The sequence below is a fragment of the Prionailurus bengalensis genome, chromosome B1 (assembly GCF_016509475.1).
Source record: "Prionailurus bengalensis isolate Pbe53 chromosome B1, Fcat_Pben_1.1_paternal_pri, whole genome shotgun sequence".
Classification (NCBI taxonomy): Eukaryota; Metazoa; Chordata; class Mammalia; order Carnivora; family Felidae; genus Prionailurus; species Prionailurus bengalensis.
This window is the reverse complement of record NC_057344.1, coordinates 41,522,831-41,537,758: the sequence shown is the minus strand read 5'-3', so window position 1 is coordinate 41,537,758 and position 14,928 is coordinate 41,522,831. Positions and strand designations below refer to the sequence as shown.

Sequence of the window (14,928 nt, the reverse complement as noted above, 5' to 3'; positions counted from 1 at the left end):
CAGCGCTAAGTGGCACTGCAGTCCAGGGAGGCCCACACATGGGCCCTCCCAGTTCTTGCTCCAGGTCCTTAGGGCCATGGCGGGAGTGACAGTGCCAGTGACAGGCTGGGCCTCTTACACAGCAAAGCTATAGCTCAAATATTTATTGTATGTGTCTGGCTTTCACACGGAATTTGCAACCTGCCAGTTACCAGTGTTTACCTTGGTAGAAATTCACGGGAAATTTTTGTCTGAACAGGCCCAGAGTTTATTTTACTGCCAGATAAACAACTTTCTTTGATAAATCATCCGTGTGACAGTGTTCCTGAAAGACTAAACAAAGATTTCAAACGTAATCTATAGGCCTTTGAGAAGCCTTCCAAAGCTAATGCATGTTTAATTGGCTGCTCGAAGTAGGCTAGGGCAGGGCAAGGGCCTGACATTTCTTTGGCCATTTGTTCTCCTTTAAAAAAAAAACAGATTGGAGCTCCTGGCTCATTTCTGCAAAACTGGACGGAATTCACCAATATTTAAATGCTCACTCGCTTCTCCGAACACCACCTGTTTTTTGGCTGGAGTGGGTACATCTCACAAATATCACAAGGCAAAGCAGCATTGGCTGTCCTGGAGATACAGCCTGAGAAAAAGAGAAGTGTGGAGGGCACCACAACACACAAGGGCTTTAAAACCTTTCCTAAATAGAACCCAACAAATTATGAATAGGAAAACTCACACCAGGAATAAGATTTCTAAAAGTCACACACACACACACACACACACACACACACACACACACACACACACATAACCTCGGGAGCCGCGTCCTGGAGCTGCAAACAGTCAGCCCTAGCTCCCTGAGTTCTGCTGTCACAAATGTCAGGTACTCCCCCTTTGATGGTGCCTCAAGGCTATCATCAGACTAAAACCCAGATCTAACTTCTGGTATGCACAAGGTTGGTTTTTTTGTTTGTTTGTTTGGTTTCATTTGGTTTTGGTTTGCTTTGGTTTGCTTTGGTTTGGTTAACTCTAGCACCTTGAAGCTGCATAAAGCTTTTAAAGTTTTTCCAAATGGGCTTCTTAAAAGGCTCCTTCAGTTTAATTCTCTGTTAACCAGAGAATTAACCAGAACGTTCCATTCCATTTCCTAAAACATCTTTTGCCAAACAAGCTGATTTCATCCGTGCCAGAATCCTCCCACCTAGGCTAATTTCCATCCTGAAACAATTCTTTCCAATAAGAAGAGACAATAATTATTATGGATTGAGCAGCAGCCATGTTCCAGGAACTGCACACACCTGATTGACTCAAGTCTCCCTACAACACAGTAACACAGGAATCACCACTCACATTTTGCAGGTGAGGAGACACGCTCAGGGAGGTTAAGAGACTTTCTCATGGTCAGTTTATAGGGTTGGGATTTAATCCAAGTCTGTCTGGCCCAAAGCCTATGCTCTTTCTACTGTACTACCTGCCTCTCCACAAAGTAAGCAATGACTGCTGAGCTCTTTCCACAGTGCAAGCACACATATCAGTCCATTTATATCCACAGGCTCTGAAAGCAGTGAAGGAGCACCCAAGGCCCCCTTCCCAGGGAGTTTCCCCAGCACTCCTGGCAGGACAGGAATGTGACAGGCACAGGAGTACATGAAGGAGGAAGGGTATGAAGTCTGGACTGGCTGCCCAGGTGAGTGCTGGTGGGAACAGAAGCTGTAATGGATGCCAAGCAGAGTGGCCTTGGGCAATCAAATGACTAACTCCTTTCTCTGAGTCTTATTTTTCTCAGTCCGTAAGATGAGCCCCGGACTGGCTGATCTCTGAGATTCCGTCCAGCTCAGCATGTCTTTACAATGGCAAAGGAATACGAACGAGCAGTGCAGCACCCAAAGGAATGGGCCACACGTGCAGGCTGTGAATAGCCCCCTTATGTTATCTCATCCCTTCCCCCACCTTTCTTCACCCATGCCCAGAAAAGCTTCAGAGACCAGAGGTGAAGTGAAGGGTCAGTCCTCCTTGCTCCCCTTCTCCATGACAGTTTATACATACATCAAATGATAAGGAGGACATTTTGCTAAGTGAAACAAGCCAGACATAAAAGAAAAAATGTTGTGGGATTCCACTTATATGAAGTACCCAGAATGGTCAAATTCATAGAGACACAGGCTGCGGGCCATGAGCGACACTTCCCATGGACTTAAAGCACCAAGTGGGTTTTCCTGCACGTGAAAATGCCTTAACAATCCCTTCCAAGTATTTACAAATCTGTATATGGGATATGTATTTTAGAGATCTTCAATGACAATAAAAAGCAGTTGTTTTCAGCCCGCTGACTCCACCCCGGGGGTAACAGTGCCCTTTCCCCATGTCTATTTAATTTTACTTTAAACGAACTAGATTTCTGTATGTGAGTGCTTTTTTTTTTTTTAACATACACACATAAACACTCATTCACCTAAAACAGGGCATGTACCTTTCCTTGAAATTAATTAACCTGTTGTACACAGTCACTTGGAAAGGAGTTTTCTCCTTTTACAAAAAAAGGAGTCCAGTTTCCATATCCCTGCCATCCTGTCATTCAAATACTCATCTGACAAACTTGCATCTCATGCCGACCGTGGAGAAGACACTTTTCCAGGAACTATTTAAGTACAAACAGGCCTTGTTTTGTTCATTCTAAGACACGGATTATCTTCCCATTTTAACATGAGGTATATTTCCTTTGTCCGTGGTACAAAATGAATAGCGCATCTCATAATTAATGGGCATCTTACATGAGGTAAAATAAGGTGCAGGACACAGACTCTGCTCTCAAGCAGCTTACAGATGTTGCAATTACTGTGCTGGCAGCCAGCTTTCCTCACCTGCAGGAGGAAACCCAAGGTTTAGTTTGGAAAGGCTGAACTTTTTGCAAGAGATCAAATTACCCTTGGGAGTAAAACACTGTGCCTCCAAACAGCAGCACAGCCAAGACACCTCGAAAGAAGAGTAAGGCAGAGCAAGAACAAATTAGTGAAGGTTCAGGAACCTCTGAAAATATTTCTTTTCTAGGAAATACTCCCAAATGCTAAGAGTGAGCGCTGATTTCTTTTCTTTCATATCTGACTCATTTTGGTGTTACAAAGTATGGTTTTACTCTTTATGAGGAAACACATAAATGGAAAAAAAAATCCTTCCAGAAGGCAAGGAAAATTTCTGGGGGCAAAGAAATTTTTTTCCACAGCAAAAAAATACTGGGGTAAAGGACGCTGCCACCTGAACTCTCAAGCTCAAAAAAGTGGAGGAGCCAGTCCAAGAGGAAGGTCTGAACGATCTTGGCAGAAGCACCATGCACATTTCTACCAGAAAAGCTTAAGGGTGTTTACAGATACTGGAGAAGCTAGAGAGACTGGCCAGAGGTGGGGACCTAACCTCACAGCAATTATAAATCAGATCCTCACACGCCTGGGATAAGCTAACATGAAGGAAAGATGGCTATGAGTTGTTAACAGCAAGATAACTAGTGTGGCAGCTTGCAAATACTATATTGGCCTGTTTAAGAGAACGGAGCAGCAGCACCCTCTTGTCACATAGCAGGAAAAGCAGAGAGAACAAAAGGCAGAGCAGTGCGTCCTGATTTAAGCGCAGCAGGCAGGCTGGCCACCATGTTGAATTCAGAGACTCTGCACCATCTAACTTTTGGCTTTCCCACATCTGGTACTTGATCCAGGCTGATCCAGCTGCATTCCTGAGTATCAGCACACAGGTGTTTCTACTGATGCTTTTTCCCTGTTGGGGGAAAAAAATGCGCTCTGAACTGAGGGGGTACAGTGCAGAGGTGGAGAGACTAGTGGCCAAGCAGACCCGCCAGAGATTTAAAAATGCACTGCCTGGGAAAGAGGTGACGGGTTGTGCACGCCCAGCTCCATGGAGGCCGCAGGAGTCTGAGGACGCATTGGCAGGAGGGCGAGTGTGTGTGCTGACCCAGAAGGAATGCACCCCCTTCTTCCTAGAGCTCACAGAGAGCCTTCCAACAACCTGATGCCTTCCCACCAGGGATGTCAGGGCCACTTAATGCAAAGTTTGATCCCTCGAGTAGGGAGTAAAACATTCTTTTTCTTCTCTGTTGTGTGTCAGCTTGCATTGCTGAATTTCTTTGTTTCCTAACTGAATCCCATCAGCGTGGCTGACTGCCTCACTTACTTGAAATGAACTGAGCTAAGAAACAAGTTTCTCAACAAGGCTGCATTCTCCAGGATGCTGAGAAGGGCAGAGCTAAGCTCAGCTCCTGCAGAGTGAAAAAAAAAAAAAAGATCCTATTTATTGCCTTATAAGAACATTACAAACAAAAACACCCAAAAAGTCTCTCTTGCATCCAGTTCAAAGGAGCCTGGCATACACCATACCCACCATGCTGAGGGGTTAAAGGCCTCCGTGGCAAAGCCCAATGGCTGTTCTTCTCCTAAATGAGGAAGGCAGCATGACAGAGAGTAAAAGAACTCCAGGTGGGAAAGTCAGACTCCTTATTTATGAAATAAGTGGATGTGATACGATGACCTATGGGGTCCAGGAAGACCTCAAAAATTCTCTGAACCTGAGAAGAAAATAATCTCAGGGAAAAAGGAACAATCCCAAACAACCAATCATTCAGATCTGCCAAGACCTGACTGGTTATTAAAATAAGATCTACCCCTCCCTCCCATAGGCAGTAAGCAGGTGGCTTGCTGACTCAGCAGGCAGCTACTACAGTGGGGAAAAGGATATCCATCCCCAGGTGAGGAACCTGACACCCTTGAGAGCCCTACCCTACACGGCAAGGTCAACCTTCCACATTCAAATTCCTCCTCAAAGCTTGCCTCTTTGGCCCACTTCTAGAGAATGTCTCTAGTTTGACTGGTTGCCACAAAGCCCCTAATCACCAGAATTGTGGTGAGCAAGTGGGAATGGAGGGAGGAGACCTGACGACAAGTTTAAGCTGGTAAGTTCTAGACAAAGACTCTGGGCATGAAGACATGGGTTCTCTTCCGACACCTCCTTAACATTAACTTGGCCTTGAGTTCCCACGGCCCCCTCCACAGTTGGTGAGTTATGTCATGACTCCATGATTCTCTAGAGAATCACTGATTAGTGCTTGGTCAGTGTTTAAGAAAAAAAATGTTTAATTAAATTCTAATTTATTCTAAGTTAAGTATTTTTGCACATGGTATCTAGCACAGTGTTTTGTACTCAAGAAATGTTGAATGGGGGGATACATGAATCAATGAATGATCAGATACATTGAATTTGAGTTCCTGAACAGGAAGGCATAGTCAGTCAATCACCCGCACACACAGAGTTCCAGAGTTTGCCATTACTTGTCCCTCAGGAGATGAGCCCAACAGAAGTCATATGAGCACAAAACATCATCTGATATATTACCTTTCAGAGTTTACTCTAATACGGTGTCCTGGATTTGCTGGAATATCAGGGGGCCAACTCCTAAAAGTGAGTGTGCTGATATATAATATCTGAAGAGGACCCATGAAATCAACATGTGGCCCCTTAGGTATCCCTTGTAAGGATTCCTTGGGATCACAGCCATATCTCAACAGATTCTTTCTGCCCCAGCCATGCAGCAAAAGGCTTCTCGTCTGGGTTTACGAGAGAGTTTTCCTTTATGTCCACATGCATATTTGGGAAGGAATCTCAGCTCCATTTGTGGAAGAAAAACTTGTTGCTAATGCAGTATGGGGCTGTGCACCCACAGACTCTACAGCAGGAGACGTACCAAGCTAGACTGGGCTTTCACCACCCTCTGATGAAGCAAGGGGGTGAGCATCAAGGAGCAAATATAACTATCAGTAGGTGGAAGGGTAACCAGGGTCTGCACACATCACTGCAGGCACACTCTACAATTTCATCTGGCTACATTTAAAATGGCAAAAACAGGGGCACCTGGGTGGCTCAGTCGGTTAAGCACCCAACTCTGATTTCTGCTTTGGTCATGATCTCACGGTTCCTGAGATAGAGCCCTGAGTCGGGCTCCACGCTGTTAGCACAGAACCTGCTTAGGATTCTCTCTCCCTCTCTCTCTGCCCCTCCCCTGCTCACTCATGCACACATGCACTCTTGCTCTCTCTCTCTCACACAAAGCATATTAATAAATAAACTTTAAAAAATAAATAAAACGGCAATAAGAAAAAAGGATGTGATTCAAAGACAGGAGGGAAAATGCACACCAGATTAATCTTCTTAGAGGTCCTGCGGTCCTCCAAGAACAAAGGAGGCAGAGACACCTAGTGCAGAAATAAAGCACGCAAGACATTTTCATCCTCAAGAAGCTCTCTGCGGCAAAGGATCTGAATTCTCCCACCTGGGGTCTTCAGTCATGATGACAATCCTGAGAATGTATGCGTCACTTATATGATTTCCTTCAACTTGCATGTGTAGGCCCTATTTGTGTGACTCAGGCCCAGCACTTTGCCAGAACAAGTCCCTTTCATACCCTTTATTATGTTTAGTTAATGAAAACATGGAGTTGGCAGCCCCAAATGGACAAAGACTCACATTACCTACCATTCTGTTTCTCCTGATAAGGAGCCTTGAGAAATGCACTTTCAGTGCCAGGCTGAACCTTCCCTCAGCAAAGTGGGCCTGGCCTGAGCCAAGCCACTTTTCACCATCCATATAAAATAGAAGGAGTCGGCCCTCCAAATGGATGCGGTTGACAGCTACCTTTCCCAGAGAAGATAGTCTCGGGGTGTCAGGTCTCCTATGAGGCAGACTACAAGGAACCATCCCTGAAAGGCCCCCTGAGATCTGCTCCCCAGGCCACATACAGCACTTCCCCCTGGGGCTGCAGGTGCTGATCTAGAAGTCCCTTTTAATGCACAGTGACTTGAGAAGAAGGGAAGACAATTCCCACTACTGGAGGAATGTCAATTGTCTGTGTCAGGAAGGAGTTGATCATGGCCCTCAGCATTGGACAACACCCTCCCTGGGTGGACACTCCCTCCCTGGGAGGACACCCCGTGTAGTCATTTCAGAGTGTGGGCAGGGTGGTGCTGACACCTAGGGGTGGGTAGAGAAAGAGCCTGTGTGGAGGGAAGACCGAGCTGTGGGCAGGACCTCCTGGGTGCACCTCCTGGAGGCATCTAAGGAGTGGTGTTGTCACCTAACTCCTCTCCGTCTGCCCACAAGTCTACCTCCCTCCACTCCCAGAGAAGGTCCCCAAAAGTTGTCCAGTGATCCTTCACACAGAAGGGCCAAAGCTAAGTTTGACTTTAATAAAAACTAGCCAGCCCTCCACCCTGTCTAGATTTCCACGGGCCCGAGAACAGCAACCATTCGGGGAGAATGGACGGAGAGAATATAAAGGTCCAAAAAGATGTGTCACCGGGCTCTCTGTTCACCAGGGACGCAGATCAGGAAGAACCAGGCAATGCCAAACCTCCTAGAGGCAGCCAGGGATGCTTTCTTACCAAACTCGCTCGCACAGAGATGTTCAATTATGGCTTCAGATTTCAACTCGTTGTCACACGGAGGACACACGGTTGTGCCTAGGAAAGGAAAAGAAGAGAAAGAGGAGCTGTGAGTTCCAGGGGTAGGGGTGTCTGGAAGGAGCCGCCCCTGGGGAAGAGGTCAGCCCCAGGGCCAGGTTGAAAGTAGTTAAAGGTCTCCTGGAATTTCTGAAGGGCAACTAGAGAATAAGAGAAGAGTCCTGAAGCCCTGGACCTAAAGCCAAACAGACATAGCTTCTTGAAAACCTGTTGAATATGGTACAACCATTTAACCCAAACTTATCCAGGGCTAGGCAGGGCAGGTCTCTGAACTCCGGTTTGATGAGGTGTGGTGGTCCCTGGGAAACACATCTATTCCAGTTGTTTCTGGTTCTTTCTCCCCTCTCCCTTAAACATCCCTCTCTGAATCCTGCCCCCTTCCCATTCCCAAACTCCCAATAGGACAGCAGATCAATCTGAACCCCTTTCTAGGAGCCAAGAAGGAAACTCAGCCAGACTCACAAACTCCAGCCGCAGGCCCTGAACACCCCTTCCAAAAAGGCTATTGCAGTGCAAGTTCCTGCCTGCCAGGTGAGGGCTGGGGATGGGGGGGCAGTGGGGGCTGGGGACCAGGGTAGCAAGAGCTGCCAAATGGGAGAGCCGGGGGGGGGGCAGATGGGGGACCCTCTGAAGGCGTTTTCACAATACGGTGAAGGGCTTTGAAGAGGAGGTGTGTGTGTGGCAGGCATGAGGGCCACTGCCAGGCATTAGGCACAGGGGGAGGAGACTTTTGAGGCCAGGGCCGGAGGTCTCCGAGCCAAAATACTGCTGGAGGGGATCCCTTGAAAGTAAAGTGCCTCTGTGGGAGGACAGGCAGAAAGTAGGCAGTGGAATCCCCAGAAGGGCGAGGCAGCTGCTCACCATCACCCCCACCCCCACCATCACCTATCAAACTCTAGGAGTGGAACCCACCATCTAGGAAAGCATTTTACACATTCTAAAGGCACTACACCTTGGCCAACCACCAGAGGCCAAGCCCGGCTGAAGCTGAGGAGCCCAGGAAAGCCACCCCAAGGCAAAATGGTAAGAGGTGAGGCCCTTGGTCCTCTTCCTCCCCATCCTCTCCTCTCCTGTGGCTTCCGTGGCTTCTGTGGCTTCCGTGGCAGCATCTCCTGCCTGGGAGTTCCCCTGCGGCTCAGTGAAATGGGCAAAGCTTCCCCCGATACTGACGCTGTGGAAGTTGCTGCCAAGCCCTGCCAGGCCAGGGCTGCCCCCAGGATATTCCTAGTGCACAGCCGGTCACCCCCACTTCCAAGTAGGGTCCCCTCATGGCCCAGCAGAGGCCACACCCCTCCACCTTCACTCTGTACCCAGGGCCGGACACCATCCACGTCCTTGGGGCAGCAAGAATCACAGCTACACTCCAAGCAGAAGACTATGACTGTCTTTGGGCCCAGAATTTGGAAATTTGCTTTTCAGTCAGAACTTGCAATGGGGTTCTGGAGGTGGTGTTTCTGACAAAAGGAAAAACTTAGCCAGAATTTTGCATTATGGTTCTTGCTTCCATGGGGAAAAAAACAGGGAAAGGAGGTCCTACATGTTACCTATACTAGGAGTGTGAACTGTGCTTTGGGGTTTTCTTTGTTTTATTATTATCTTTTTTTAAGTGGAAGTTATCATACTGAAAGTGTCTATGAATATGGTGTTCACCGAACAAGCAGCTGTGAGAATATAAAACACCATCGCCCTGGCACACCCCCATCATCTCCTCTGGACCCTCTGAGTTCCCTGATCTGACTGGCAGCTGAGGGCTCCGGAGCCAACAGGGACATTTTCTCAGTCTCATCAATTAATGTTTGACCTTCAGCGCCACTCAAGGTGGAAAGAGCTCTTGGGGTGAGCTCTGTGTGCTCTCCACAGGGCTAACCCCCATCTCAACTTTTCTTATGGAACTCTGCAGCAGCCTGATCCGGGAAGGGAGGAATGTGTAATGCAATATTAATTTGCGCCCCCTCCGGCGTGTCCTCAGGGCCCTGCAGGCTGTCTCAGTAGGAGAAATCCACCATCCATCTGAGGAGAACTAAATCACTGTTGGAAGGTATACTTAAAATAACGTTTAAAGCAAAGGAACCAAAAACTGAAAGGTTTTGTGGCTCATTAATATTTTAGGGGGAGTAGAGGAGAAAGTCCAACACTGGAATTAAGATTAAGTGATTTTTCAAAAATCAATGCACACACACACACAGCTTGCTTGCACTCTCTCTCACACACACACCGATACATACACAAACACATGCACACAATTACACACAAACACTCTCTCTCTCTCTCTCTCTCAAACACACACACACACACACACACACACACACACACACAGCAGTTCTTCCCTGACCAGCTCCTTGATACATGGAGAAAGGACCCTAAGAAAGGCTCTCGAGACACAAGGGCACCATGACCTCTGCAATCTGCAACTAAAACAGCCAGGCTGATTTAATGCACAACAGGTCTAAACAACAAAAACTAAAACCAAAACGATGTGCTCCCTCATAGAACTTAAATCAGTGAAACCTAAGCGGGAAGGAGGAACAACAGTTTATCAGCCTGGGAACGTACAGGTCTCATGTTAAGTGCAAGATTTAGAAACGACTTTGCTGGAAAGTTTATACAGTTATGCCTCTTCCGATAACAGATGTGGGTGTCGCTGGGGCATCAGTCTTTTGGAGGGAAAAGCATCTTTTCATTCATTTCTCATTGTCAAGTTTATCTTTAATAACACATGGCTGCAAAAGCCTGCCCAATATCCTAAAACATGACCAATTACGTGAACAGAAACCAGCCTAGAGCATGCAGAGATAAGCATTGCTCTGAAAATTTGGTTTTAATTTCAGAGAATCAGAAGAAAGAATAAAAGTCACGCATGTGTATTTATTCTCACCCAAAAGTACTGGTTCCATTCTGGAGCCACTAGCCATGTGGCAGTTTGGTCTGTGTCAACCTACCCTTACACACACACACACACACACACACACACACACACAGCTCTCCCAGACCCACCTCAGCTGACAGTGGCCAGGCATCCTGGGGTGGGGGGGGGGGGAAGTCTTGTGGGACTCCCTCCACCCAAGGGCTGCAGCACTGGAGAGGAGTGGGTGCTCTCTCCGGGCAGGGCCTCTCACCATAAACACTGAGGGGAGAACCAGTCCCCAAGCCCCACACCTGACTGGTCCTCCACAGCCTGTCTCCGTTGGGCAGCTGGCCTTGGGAGGGTGACTGCCTAGGCACTACTGGGACAGAGCGGAGGGGAGAGGAGCATGGGACCGAGGCCCCTGAGGAGATAGCAGACAAGTGAAAAGAGCAGCCAAGGAGTCAAAGGCAAGACAACAATTATTCGGTATTCCTCTACTTCCACCACAGCCTTTTGAGGGGTTCTGTTAGGAGGATTCTTCCCCTTTTATAAGCAGTCCCCATCTTCCCCTCTGAAGGTGCTCCCCCAATGGCCCCCACCTCACGTGCCTGGGCTGTCCCAGAAACAGACAACCGGGAATGGAGCAGAGGCTGCTGGGGCAGAGCTGGGCTAATCTCCTGGCCTGTGAGGAAGGGGAGAAGGAAAATCCTGCCGGCTGCAGGGGATGGCTCCACACCCGCAGAACACAAAGTGCTTTGTTTGCTCTAGGTAATTGCTCAGCTCTTGCTCCCAAAGGGCCGCACTTCCCCGAAGGTTAACCCTGTGCAGACACCCAGGAGGTGGGGAGCAGAGGTGCCCTGGCCACTGCAGCCAGACAGCCAGGTTTCCCACCCAGCAGGGGTCCATGCCACCCAATGCCCATCACTTTGGACCGATCTCCTCCCTCCCTAGAAGAAGCAGGAGCATTCAAGTTTGGGGCCCCCTGTCCCCATGCTACCCCCTCACTCTGGAAGAGTAAGCCCTTCAGAGGACACTTCTCTCTCCGGCATCCTTGGAGATGAGCTAAGCCAGCAAGCAGGCAGTCCCCCACCCTAAACCCCTCCTCAGCAAACCCGCAAGACATGTGCCCTGGTGCTGAGGGCACCTAGGGGCCCCCATCCCAGACTATATGCACATCTTTCAGCCTCAACTCTGCTCCTGAAGAATTCGCTCCTATAAAAGGCCACTGCGCTGCATTTTTTGCTTGTTTATTTTGATTTTTTTTTTTTTTTTTTTTTTTTTTTGCCTCTCCGGGATTTTTTTCCCTCCCACTCAAAAGCTGCCCTTTAAGTGGGAGGGGTTCTGAGAGGAAGCTCAGGCCCCTCCAGGGACTGTTAGGAAAGTCTCCAATTTGCGGAACCCCACTCCCCAAGGAGAGATGAACAATGAGCTAATTACATTTTTATCTTTCTAATTACCTGAGGATTTGTGTAAATGGGAGAAGCAGGGGGTATGCAAGAATGGGAGGACCAGCTTTCCAGCCCCAACCCTCCCCAAGCAGACCACCTGAAAAGGGTGGAGAAACAGAAATCCTCAGCTTCTAAACTTTTTTTTTTTTTTTCTCAGCCAGTTCTCAGCCCTCCCGGAGTTCCTAGGCCCAGTGACTAGCTCAGGAAAGCTGGAGGGAAGCGAGAGGTGTTTGGTTTTTGGGTTTTTTAATCCTCGTCGAACCTATGAAAGTAAACGAAGCTGCGCCTTAGCATTTTCTCGGCCTTTCTGGGCTTCCTACACTGTGGGTTTGGGTGTTTTCCTCCTGGGGCATCCCGTCTCGGGTGTGAAAAACTTCGATGGGGACTCGGTTCCCTCCCAGAGAGAGAAGGGCTCTCCTTTCCTGTGGAGCATAAGGCTTTGTCTCAGGTGTGGAGGCAGCGACCCTGGATCCCAGGAAGCGACGCCCGGGGCACCGCACGGAGCTTGCTTGGGGCTCAGGCGCGGCCACCGCTGCCGGCCAAGCCCGCCGTGCACCTGGGCTGGTAGAGGTGCTAAGCGACACCTCGGACTTTTTAAAACTCATTGCACAGCTTGAGAGCAACCTCCAGGGAGCACGTCCGAACTCCAGGGAGGAGCAGCGGGGCAGGATGGGGGGAGGGGGCGGATCAGCGTGGCAGCGGCATCCTCGCGGCGGGTCCCCGGGTGCCCCGCCGGCCCGGGTCGGGGGACTCGCGCGCGTGGGAGGGGGCGGCCTGACCTTGGGGCTTGGAGGCTTCGGTGGCATTGGGCGGGGTCATGGCGATGCAGACGTCGCCCTCGGGGAACTTGTCACACTTGAGCATCTCAGGCCAGTAGAAGCCGAAGAACTGCATGACGGGTTCGCACGAGTCGCGCACGGCTTCGCAGAGCCAGCGGCACGGGTAGATGGGCCGGTCGAGGCAGACGGGCGCGAAGAGCGAGCAGAGGAAGACCTGGGTGCCGATGTGGCAGTTCTTGTTGAGCAGGGGCACCCAGCTGCTGGCCTGCTGCTTCACCTCGGCCATGGTCTCGTGCTCCAGCAGGTTGGGCAGCACCATCTTCTTGTAGCCCACGTTGTGGCACAGCCGCAGGTCCACCGGGATGTCCACGCACTGCGGCGGCTTGGTGTAGAAGCGCCCGCTCTGGTAGGAGCCGATGTCCGACTGGAAGCTCACGTAGTCGTACTCGCTGGCGGAGCCCGCGGCCAGGAGCCCGGCGGCCAGCGCCAGCAGCACGCCCGGGGCGGCCCAGCGGCGGCCCCCAGCGCCGCGCCCGCTGCCCATGCTGGCTCGGCGCACTGGCTCCCGCGACGTCGGGGCTGCCTCGGCCGCCTCCCCGCGCGCGTCCCGCCGCAAACTTCCAGGGACCTCCAGGGACAAAAGGCGCCGGCCCCAGCGCTGCCCGGCTCGGCGGCCGCGCGCTCCTGCCCGGTCCTCGGCGGGTGGCGGCCCTCGGCCTGCGGCGGACGCCGCGGCGGGAGCTCTCGCGGGGAAGGGGAGCGCGCGCGGCGGGCCGAGTGCTGCTGCCCCGGCTCCCAGACGCGCGGCGGGCTGGCGGGCGGGCTGGCGGGCGGGCGCGCGGCACTTACTCGGGAGGCTGCAGGATTCGAGTGCCCGGTGCTCCTGTTGCAAAGCCCTCGGAGACTCCCTGCGCAGCCAATCAGCTCCCGGCTGCTGCGAGCCGCACTCATTTAGCACGTCAGTCACCGGCGCAATTAACCAATCGCTTCACTTGCAAGAGGGTTCCGTTTACTAGAACTAAACCCAGGTCAACACCCCTTAAAAAACAAAACCAAAAATAAATAAATAAATAGCGGAAGAAGTGGGGGAAGGAGAGGAGAAAATGGAAGGAACGGACAGGAAAAGAAAGAGGGGATAGATAAAAGTGGGGGGTGGATAAAGAGGACAGTCAACGCTGGTCAACTTGAGTAGGCTTGATTAAAAGCCAGGAACCTTAACAGTACTTGCAAACCCGTGACATACTGAAGACCCCCCCCCCTTTTTTTAATACAATTTTTCCTAATTTCAAGCAGCAGCCCACCAGAGAAGCAGCCCACCTCCCCGGTTTTGTCCTCTGTAGTTGCAGTACAAAGACAGACCATTTCAGACAAACCCGGGCTTAGGAAGGCTGAACCAAGAGAGGTCTGCTTTTAAATCCCCAGCCGTCCAGGTGTCCAGGCTTGGTTCGTGCAAACCCAAAGGGGAAGGTTTAAACCTTCCAGCCGCTTGCCGGTTTAAAAATGCAGCACCCTTCCAGGTGGGACAACCGGCCGGTGGCCAACCTCAGACAACACCGGAGGCAGTAGGTAACTGTCCCAATGTTGCTCAGGGTGGGAGGAAATATTTCTCACAGAGGTGTTAGCTTTAGGAGGACAGAAGAAGAAAGGAAAGGAGAAAAGAAAAGACATACTCAAGTCCCAGCCTGACAGCAAGTCTTGTGTGTGCCCGCAAATACACATTGACATGTTTGTGGTGTAGAAGGCCAAAACATTAAAAACACATGTGCACTTATCAGTGTGGCTTGTGTAAATATCAAGTCCATCACTCAGGCTCACATGCTACATTCAGAGCTGGCCCAGGAACCTCGGGTCAAAACCCAGGGTCCCCATTAAGGCAGAAGGCAAAAAGAGTGTATCAGTAGATATACAGCAGGCCCTCTCTAAAGGCAACCCCTCCCCCAAGGAAACAGAAGTCTCCCTGCCCTCGGAGTCTCTGGGAATTTTTTTGTATATTTCTAACATTACCCTGAGAGGAAGGGTCAATCTCCAGAGAGCTGAGAGTGTGACCATGACTGACCCCTGGAGACAGGTGACAACCGCAAACATCTCGTGAAGTTTGCTAGGTCTCTACACTGCCTGCATCTTGAAGTGTGGGTGGAGGGAAGCCAAGGATGCCAAAAACCCACATCTGAGCAGTGTGACACTACTGCATGTGGCAAATGGGCCACAGATCTCAGAGCTCAAGGCAGGCACTGTAGGTGGTGTTGTCTTGCTGGGCCAGCTTGTTTGTAAAGCTCTGGGGAAGCTTGCTTTGGACGCTGCAGACCTAATTTCTTGATGGACGGATTCCAAGTACAACTACCAGAGTTCATGAAGAAGTAAGGCTC

General features: G+C 50.2%; 1 protein-coding gene across 1 annotated transcript in view; it reads right to left on the bottom strand.

The window, feature by feature from the left end:
* Window positions 1-13,506, bottom strand: part of SFRP1 (secreted frizzled related protein 1) — a 43,912-nt gene extending 30,406 nt beyond the window's left edge. Inside the window, exons 1-2 of the mRNA XM_043563463.1 lie at window positions 12,563-13,506; window positions 7,413-7,490 (exon numbers count right to left, since the gene is read on the bottom strand). Coding sequence (XP_043419398.1) covers window positions 7,413-7,490; window positions 12,563-13,106 — 622 coding nt within the window. The 5' untranslated portion in view covers window positions 13,107-13,506. The remainder of the gene's footprint in view (window positions 1-7,412; window positions 7,491-12,562) is intronic.
* Window positions 13,507-14,928: the final 1,422 nt, after the last annotated feature.